The sequence below is a fragment of the Egretta garzetta genome, unplaced genomic scaffold (genome assembly GCF_000687185.1).
Source record: "Egretta garzetta isolate BGI_Z169 unplaced genomic scaffold, ASM68718v1 scaffold425, whole genome shotgun sequence".
NCBI lineage: Eukaryota > Metazoa > Chordata > Aves > Pelecaniformes > Ardeidae > Egretta > Egretta garzetta.
In genome coordinates, this window is record NW_009259796.1 from 407070 (window position 1) to 417097 (window position 10028).

General features: G+C 41.5%; 1 protein-coding gene across 1 annotated transcript in view; it reads right to left on the reverse strand.

Annotated features, from left to right (window-relative positions):
- Positions 1-4263: 4263 nt before the first annotated feature.
- The window catches only part of LOC104127101 (thiamine transporter 2), a 6815-nt gene continuing 1050 nt past the window's right edge, over positions 4264-10028 (reverse strand). Inside the window, exons 2-5 of the mRNA XM_009639738.1 lie at positions 8262-9078; positions 5849-6041; positions 5184-5325; positions 4264-4386 (exon numbers count right to left, since the gene is read on the reverse strand). Of these exons, the coding sequence (XP_009638033.1) occupies positions 4264-4386; positions 5184-5325; positions 5849-6041; positions 8262-9078 (1275 nt within the window). The remainder of the gene's footprint in view (positions 4387-5183; positions 5326-5848; positions 6042-8261; positions 9079-10028) is intronic.

Below are 10028 nucleotides of genomic sequence, written 5' to 3' on the forward strand. Positions count from 1 at the left end.
TGAATGAGCTACATCATTTTAACCATTGGTATTGGAAGTCATGAAGTTAAATTGAAGGTTTGTTCATTTCTCAAAATGTTTTCCTTTCCTAAGAGCTCTTCTATTTATACATGCCTAAATCTCTAATGTTAGAGGGATACCTGTCTGCATAATAAAGCTGATCATGTTTTGCTACAGTTTGCAGGTGAAAAAAAATAAATATTAGAAAAAACAATTGTGTAGCATTATTTCTGTGCAGTAAAATTTTATTGGGTTAAAATGCACGTATTGTGAGTCTCGTACACAGATGAATTATCAAAAGCAATATGCTTAAAGGTGAGTTAAGCTTAAAATTTTTGCATGCCTCACTTGGATATGTTTCTCTTGTGTCCTTGTGATTAAGCTTGCTGCTCTAGCCACGTGAAGTGACCTGTCGAACAGGAAAATGTGAACTTGGATTATTGTGGCAGAATAGCTGTGTAATGAAGGACACTCGAAGCACTGGGGAGGGCAGTTACTCAAGAAATGGTTAGCTGTGAAAGACACCTGATTATGGCTTGCTAATGACAGTCTTTGAACAAGACTCAGTTGTGATCAGAACAGTATGTGCAATAGTAGGCCAAGGTACCACAGATGTAATGGCATTCTTTTTTTATTAAAAACTGATACATATTAGTAAGACCTCCTGTGAAATACTAAATTATTTTTTTATTTTCTGGAATGTTTTGTGTCATACTAGAATGCAATTTGTAGCGGGGGAAAAAATGTCTGGCTTGTCTAGTCTGTAACAGTAAGAAGGTTCAAGAAAAATATCACTCTGCATCAAAGTAGTTGGTGATGGTGTTTTAAACACAGATAACTCCTGAAGTTCAAGTGTATTATTGGAACTAAGCAAATAATGTAAATATATCAGAATACATAAACTGCCAGCTTAAAAAGGGTTTCTGACCATCTGTAGAATAAAAATCCTAACAGCTTTCAAGATAACAGGAGTAATTAATATCAGATTATGTCAGATTATTTTTGAGGAAAGGATAAGCAAGGCATTTGAGACGAATGCGGAAGTTCTTGAAGGGAAGACATTTCACTTGTAACTGACTGCCTAAATGTTAGATCTGCTTATTTATAGGGGAGCTGAAAGACTTGACTGCTGCTTGTAAAAACACTTTTATGCCAGTGCTTTTGACTTCCATTGTCTGCCTAAGAGGTGGCAGTAATTTCTGAATCGTACCTTTTTTTTTTTTTTTTTTTTGAAACTTTGGAGATCCCAAAGCATGGGACAGGCAGCTTATACAACAAGTTTCTTACAGTAGCATTCCTCACTTAAATGTCTGGTTTGGGCCTGTTGGCATATTTAAAGTTAAAACAGACTTGAAGTCTGTCTTTTCCTTCTGATGAGGACTGCTGGATAGAGTGTAGTGTATGATTTAATTCTGAAGATTCTCTGGGAAATTCACTAAACGGATTCCCAGCGATTGAGGGTGTGCAGGATGTTAGTGATGCCCTTGCTCTCGCCAGTGTTTTAGCATAGCATAAATAGCTGTAGTTGTTCCCTGTTGTTGACCATACCTGGTTTGGGATAGTAACACATAAATGCAGTAGAGAGTGGGGAACTGAAGGGTTCAGAAGGACTTGCGGAATGCTCAGATATGCGTATTGCAGGGAACTGGGACCAAATCAACCAAATGTCTCATCAGTGAGATGAGGAACAGCCTTGTGGAAGAGGAACAATCCTGTGCTCCCTCCACCTAAACTGATGCGAATTAAGCTTTGGGCAAGGGCTGCTGAGGTCAGCGTCTATTGAAATCATTGTTCTGATCCTAATGAAGCTGATCCCTGCTGAGAGATACTGAAATTCAGTTAAGTATGCAAGGCCCGTCATTTTAGATTATGCTGCAGAACTAGTGGAATACCTTATTTTTCATAACTAGCTTGAATGCAGATTAAAAGGCTGGCAACTCTCACTATACACAACCACACCTGTTTGGTGTATGTTCACTAATTTTAAGTTTGTCAAACTCCAGACAAGTGGCTGAAGATCTTGTGTTGTCTTGAGTCTCCTTTATATTGAGCTGAAGTTGACACCATAGCTGTTTTGTTGATTAGATTTTTAAAATAGCTATATTTACAAAATGAATTCTTCACCTGTTATTATAAATGTTTTGTCTGGAGATCTCCGCAGTTGTTCACACAATTGCTCATGCACCTAGCGTAGTTGCCAGAAAGCTATACTTCCACTAGCTTTTCAGTATCCTCTTCTGCTTTAGCATTAAATCACTTCACTTGATAACTTTAGCCTGCTTATACAGAAATTAATTTGGAGGCCTTCTAGATCAATGCTTTTACTCCTAATATGTCAGCTCTTCTAAGAAGATGCTGTAAGCGGTACATCCTCAGTTCTAGAAGGCAAATGAGATGCCTGGTTCCTGCAGTTCAAAGTAATTTAATGGCTGCAAACTCCCAAGTGCTGCATTCAAACAAGTGCTGAGGCAAGAAATTAACTTGGAAAGGACAGAATTTAGTTGGAACTCCTGAAAGAGAACTATAAATATGGTGCAAGTATTCTGCTTTCTTGAAGGAAAAATGTACTGGGGCATAAAGGCAAGCTCAAGCAGCTTTTAGAAGTATGTCTTAAAAGGAATTAATGATTCTTGCTTTCTTGTGAGCTGGATAGGGGGAAGGAACATAATGGAATTTGCTGCCTGGTACAGTTGACTCCAAAGTGGCCATTATTGAACACAGTTGAAAGAGCATTCCCTAATTAGCTTTAGTTATATCTAAACTTCAACTGGTGTTAAATATTTAAGTAAGGCTGCCTTGTGTAGAAATTAAAGTGTTTCCCTATGGCTTAAAACCAAGAAGTTATTCAGGAGGTTTTTTGTTTCCAAAGATAGGTGTGTGTGGTGGGTCATGGCAGTTGTCATACATTTAATACATATGCTTATTGAGACAGACACTCAGAGGGAAGGTTAGTGTGTTGTATTTACTCATCTTCAACAAATTCACAGTAAAGCTGTCACTGCCTCAGTAGCAGTTTATCTGTATATAATGATGTCTGTTCTGTACAGTCCGTGACCTCAGATTTGAGGAGTGCGTTGTCTGGAATCCAAAATAGCTGCATGTGGCCATTTCTAAACTAAAGTGGCAGTATTGCTGTGCTATAGAGCATTGTAGTAATCCACCAAAAGTAGTGTCTTTTGAAGGAAAAAAAATGGTTTATTGCTATTTGCTAACTTGTTTTAAAAGTGCATGTCACAACTTCCAGTTAAAAGTGTTAAGTTTTCAAAAGGTTTCTGTGGCAAGTGTTCCCTGCTGTGGGGCAACACTTGTGAAGCAACTGCTTCTTTAGAGTCCCTAGCATTGCGGTTTAACCCCAGCTGGCAACTGAGCCCCACACAGCCTCTCACTCACTCCCCCCAGTGGTGGTGGGAGAGAATCAGTGAGAAAACTCGTGGGCTGAGGTAAAGACTTAACAGGTAAAGCAAAAGCCGCACGCGCAAGCAAAGCAAACCAAGGAATTCATTCCCTCCTTCCCACTGGCAGGCAGGTGCTCAGCCATCCCCAGGACCCCCCTTCGTCCTTCCCGCAGCCTCATATGCTGAGCATGACGTCATATGGTGTGGGATACCCCTTGTGTCAGTTGGGGTCAGCTGTCCCAGCTGTGCCCCCTCCCAGCTCCTTGTGCCCCGCCAGCCTCCTCGCTGGTGGGGTGGGGTGAGAGGCAGAAAAGGCCTTGGCTCTGTGTCGGCCCTGCTCGGCAGTAGTGAAAACATCCCTGGGTTCGCAATGCTGTTTCCAGCACAAATCCAAAACATAGCCCCCTGTTATCTACTATAAGGAAAACTAACTCTACCCCAGCCAAAACCAGCACACCTAGGAATGTTTGAAGTTCTTATGCCTATGACTAAATTGCCTTTAATTGAAGAACTCAGTAGAAGTGAAAGTTCAAAGGTTGTGTGCTGTAAGTCCTGTTGTGAGGCTTGGGCATCTGTATGCACTTGCTTGTTGTGCTTATTGAGCATTAATAGAAGTTTTGGTGTCAGATGACTGAATTTAATTTGAGATAGAAGATTGAAGGAATGTTTGGCATTAGAACTACTGGAGAAGAAAAGGGGCAAAATGCATCATCCTGTTGACAAAGCTCTTGATGCTGTAGGCATAGAAGCAGCCTGTTTCACCGTTGACCAGTCTTGCTTGACTGAGTGTTCAGTTCCTCCTCATTCATTGTTTGGGTGGTGCAGCCTGCTGCATTGTTGCTTGCAGCCATTCTTTTTGTCTCCTTTGTTAATGATCAATGCTTTCACCAGCCACAGTGGTATTTCTGCATTTGATGGAGATAATGGTGTGTATGCTTCTGATCAGGAAAATTCCAGCTATGAACGCAAAGTAGCTGCCATAAATGAGAAACTGGGAAATAGAGGTGGGGAAGAAGGAGAGTGAGTCCAAAAACTGCTTTTGCTGTTAGGTGATATCTTAAGGGGCGTCCCTCCACTGCTGCCTTCCCTACCCTAGCACCCATGCCCCAAAATGATCCCATCTTGAAAGGATTCAAGAAGTCTGGCTGCTTGACTTCATGCTGTAGGAAGTCTGCGGTTGTAAAAGGAGAGGGAGAGAATGCTCTGCTACGACCTTCCTTTCCCTGCCTCAGTAAGGGAGGAGGACAGCTGCCCTGCACTTTCTGGCTCTTCTGAAAAGACGAAAGCTAGAGACTTGGACCTCATTCAGTATGTAAGTTTAAATCTCAGATCTAGAAACTTGATGGGGAATCATGAGATTAGTTAATTTTCAGAATTACAGTAGCTTACAGATGCATCCAGTGGAACTATGTAACTTAGAATTGCCCTAGTAACAGACCCATAGACTGCCTTTCAGCTCTCTTCCTGCTTCTGTTTAGGGTATTTTGACAATTAACTTGTGAAGAGTAAGCCTTTAAATTAAAAAAACAAACAACTGTGAGTAATAGGTGGTGGTCTTTCCCTTCTGTTCTATGAAAATATTCTTAAAACTATTGCAGAAATGCAAAATTGGCATGACTAGAGAAGTACATTGTAGTGGCTACTGCAGTTCACTTTAAAGGAACTTGGTTTTCAAGTGTGTAACTGTCCTAAGCTATCCCAACATCTTCCCAAAGGCTAATCTTGGAGTAGAACCCTCTTTTGGAGGAGAGTAGGGGAACTGAGAGTAGTGTGAGTAATGTAGCTTACCTGGGTGCTGATATCCAGTCCCAGACCTTTCGAATCCACTACAACAACAGTTAGAATTGTCTGAATCACCAGTGCCACAAAGTTGTTGAAGCCAAACATCAAAGCGTAACGCTCCATGCTCAGATTGACAGCAATCTGAAACCTAAAAATGAATGTACAGGTTAACTAAACTATGGAGAACATGGACACTTGCAATTTACTTCAGGGAGGAAGTTGGGAACAATTTAACGTGCACAGTGGATTCTTCATAGGATAAAGCCTCTTAAGTCTTGGCTATTACGCTTTAACAACTTCATTTTGGCAGAAATCCCTTGTTTTTCTGGCTTTGGCACTTTTGTGCATCCTACTTTTACTTACTTGTGTGGATATTTTTGCTAAATAAAGACCTGTGTATGTTAATTTGATCACTTAAAGAATACTTGTACAGGCTCATTGAAGAGCTAAATGCAGAATAAGGTGGTTTCTGACTTGGAGTAACCTATTGTAATGGTTAGGTCATGTAATTTTAAGCATAGTTTTATATAAGCTAGAACTAATATGCACGGTTGTCATGACCTATTTAAAAATCTTACTTCTAAGGAAACTTTCGGTAAAATGTTAATAAATTTAAAAACGTGACACTGATTTGAATCTATTTAGTTAGAACAGTTGTGTATTATACTTACGTTGCTATTGTTATGAGGAGCATATAGCATGCTTTAAACACAAGGTAACCAGCATAACATGCCCAGATGTTGTCAGTAAAGTGCATGAGGAACAGAGAACCAGCATCCATTGCAGAGAAAATTCCCAAAGCCAGTTCACCAGAAAGATCCCAGTTTACTTTGACGTATCCAACTGCCATGGATGTTGCTGAACCTAGAAATATAAAAGTAATAATTAAAACTCTGAAACATTATCATCCTTCTAGAGCCATTGCCTAACTGTGTAAATGGATCACGCCAGGAGCTCTTGAGACTGTTACAGCCACAGTGGGCTTTGATAATGGTGTGGCTTATAGCTGCTGTTAATGGTGTGGGAGCGTTTTGTTTGCTCGCTTGGTTGGTTTTTTTTTTTCTTGCTTACAGAGCCTGTATGCACTGAAGTTCTCTTAGTGCCTCATGCCTAAGGCTGGAGGTAGTAGTGTACAGCCTACTGCTGTTATTCCATTTTTTGACATCTGTGAGCATAAAGAACAATCCCACCAAGCATTTTCAGCCAAAATATGCATAATGGAGTTTAATTCCTTCATATAAAGATCTTTATGAAATGAAAGTCTGTTGCGCTCCTTCATGCTTTGTTTTTTTATGAAATCATCTTTTTCAGTTTCTGGTGAAAAGCCTTAAGAACTGCATTTGTCAATGCCTTATTGACCATCACGTGTAGTAAAAGCCCTTACTTGAGTGTAACATGGTATAACAAACTCCAGTGCCTTGATGATTTTTTTTTATTTTTTTTTTTTAATCTTTGCAATGATGATGAGATTTACTTTTCTGCCCATCTCAATTCTGGAGAAATAACCTCCATACAGCAGTAGACTTTATCCAGCTATGGGGGTTTTCTGGTGGGTGTGAGGGGTTTTTTAATGCTCCTTTAGCGCAGAGGCTCCTGTAACTTTATGAAAGCTCTTTCAAACACAACATGCTGAGGTTAGTAGCTCAAATGCAAAGAGAAGTCTGGACCAGGCAGGTTATACAGCAGTGAGTTATCGCAGGCTGGAGAGTGCCAGTTGCTCAGATGTTTTCAAGCAGGCTGGCACACTAGTGCAAAATTGCTGTTCATTTGCTGGTTGTGTGTGCTCTTCATCCAGATTCAAGAAGTCATAGCAGGCCGGCTCCTTCGGTCCATCACTGCTGTAACTGTTCCTGGTACTGGGACTGCTTTCTGTACTCTGGAATAGTATGAAGAGCCAGAGGCCACAAAAGGACAAAAGCCCTTAGGAATACTGCTCAAACCAGTAGTATGAGAAGTTTTGGGGTAGCTTCAGTAAAATGCATTTGCATGCTGATTGCAGGGAGGAAGAGTAAACTGAGAGTTCCCAGTAGAAACACGAGCTCCTGGTATGAAGGAGGAAGCATACTTGTGCAAATGTGAGCTTAAAAACGAGGCTGTATGGGCACTGCATGGCTATTTAAATGGAGAAGTTGTGCTTTGCCCATACGCCTTCTGTTCTGTAGCCAGAGGAATGTCATTCGGATGGATCGAGTAACTGGTGAGAATCGGAGTGGCTGAGGTTGGCAGAGCCACCTGGAGATCATCTTGCCCTGCTAAAAGCAGGGTCAACCAGAGCAAGCTGTTCAGGATGGTGTCCAGGTTTTAACTTCTTCAGGGATGGAGAGTCCACACCTCTGGTCAGCCTGTTCCAGTGTTAAATTACCCTTACAATAAAAATGTTCTTGTATGTTTAAGTGGAACTTTGGGTTTTGCCCTTTGCCTCTTGTAGTTGGGCACCACTGGGAAGAGTCTGGCTCTGTCCTCTTTACTCCTCCCCTTCAAGTATTTATGCACATTGATAAGGTCCTTTGTTTTCTCAAGCTTAAGCAGTTTCGGAGCTCTCAGCCTCCCCTAGTATGTCACATCCAGAGACAAACACATTGATCAGGATATACAGATGCAGCCACAGAGTATTTGTTCAGGAGCACTCATCTTGAAATGATCTTTTAATCCACTGTCTAACCAGACCACCTAAAGCAGTGCATCTGTTAATACGCTCTTTAAATTTTTAAACCACCTAGCTTAAGGTGTGTTTGAAGGAGGAACAGGCAAGGTGTCATTGCCCAGGGCTTTTGAATTGCTTACTTGGGGTTAAAATCATGCTCCAAACAGAGCTGTGAACTTAAACTCTTTGGTGGAGTGAGGCTCCCCTAAGGAAAGCTTGTATCTATATATGTTTTAAGACGATTCTTGAAGACCCCACTGATGAAGCTGAACAGTAAAAACATGCTTTGCACTCTCTCTCTTTAGGTGTTCTATATTGCAGGCTGTTGCTGTTGACCTTGGTCCTTATATGAAATAAACAGAAAGGCAGTGAAGAAATTGCTGAAGAATGCCATCAGCACAGGATGAGTTAGAAGTAGTTGCTAATGATCTTTTACTTACCTAAAAAAGTTGCTATTGCTTCAACAGCTCCATTGTACACGGCAGAGCTGTGAGAGGGGGCTCTGAAGTCCCACAGCACTTGGATGTAATTCAGAACCTGGTTAAAGCCTGCCGTAGCCAGAGCCCACCACAGGGACCAGTAGAGAAGTTTCCTAGAGCTGTAGCAATCCCTCAGGTCCTGGCTCAGCTGCACCAGTACTCTGAGCACGTGATTCTGGGGCTTGGCCTTGTCAGGCTGCTGTTCAGCTGTTGGTCCCCTGTCAGCAGGCGCGGAGCCCTTGTCCTCTTGGCAGCTCGATGGCCCGTCAGAGCAGACTGTAGCCACAACTTTATCCGGTGCTGGGAATGTTTCTGAGACATCTTTCCTGTGGAAGAACATGCTCTTTTGAGGCATTGGGAGGAAAAACGAACACACAAATGCCAGGGACACGGAAGCCAAAGTAATGGCATTAAGGTGAAAGTAGGATACATTTGCTAAGGAAACCAGCAGCTGTCCCAGCACGGCGGCAACAGTGGCTGCCACCAGAGTGATACTTCTGCAATAGCTCGTCACTCTCTGATAGTGATCGGTGCTGACGACGCTGTAGATGTAGGCGTAATAGGCGACCTCGCTGGCTGTCACCATCCCATAGAAGAATTCGACCACCTGCATGGCCGCCACACCGTGTGCGAAGAGGAGCAAGAGCCATGTGATGATGAAGCTGACTCCCTGGAGGAGGAGGATGGGCTTGTAGCGCACATAGTCTGTAATCAGGAAGACTGGGAAAAGGAGCACGAGGTAGGAGTATGTCCAAACTGGGAAAATCTGGTTGGTGACCTAGAAAAGAATAAAAGGGGAAATATTTAAAAAAAAATACATTTAAAATGTTGGGTTTGAGGCTTTTTGATGATGATATTGAAGGAAGATAGTTGTGACAGGAAGCATTGAACTGTGTGAATTACGCAGGCTTTAATTGCATTAAATTACAAACCTGTAAATGTACTCCTTAAGAGTCAAAGACAGTGATGCTAGGCTCCACTACATAAACAGGTAGATTGGCTTAAAAATAATTCTCGTAAAGCCTATGAAAAAGGCAGATTTTTATGTGCGGCTGTTGAAAGTGCTTATAACAGCATCTGTGTCAGAGGAAAGTCTGTCTAGCATTAAATCCCATTCTCTGCAGTAGTTGAAAATGAATGCTTGTTTAGTTTTAACTTTTATGTGAGGCATTGTATGCCTTTGGTCACCTCTCTCCTTTGTTAAAATTAGAAAAAAATGCATGTGCCTCTTATGAGTCATAGGAAAAGTTTGCTTTGTGTTATGCAAGTTGCCTGTTTTGGGGCGATCTTAACCAGTAATTGCAGGACCTGCTAGGGCATCCGTTAATGATCACTCGTTCTCTGCTTAAGCAATTAAACTAGAAAGGAATTGTTTCAAATGCTGGAGGAATAATAGCGGTTGGTTATCTTTTTACTTCTGAACTGGTACTAGAGTGAATTGCATGGTGAGCAGCAGGTTTGGTGTATCTTTCTGGGTGACGACTTTTGTTTCTCTGAACTCTAACTAGAATTTTTAAGTGTTTGACTGAAACTTATGAACTTAGCTCACCAGAGGTGAGTTTGGCTGAAAGAGCTGGTATCTGTACTCCAGTTATTTTTTGAGTTAAGGATCCTTGCTAAAATCAGAATTCAGGCATCCTATCATGCTAACTGTGTATTTCAAGTAAGAAAGAAAATTTCTATTTGTGGTTTAGAAGAAAAAAAGGGGGGGGGGGGGGAAACCCCCCC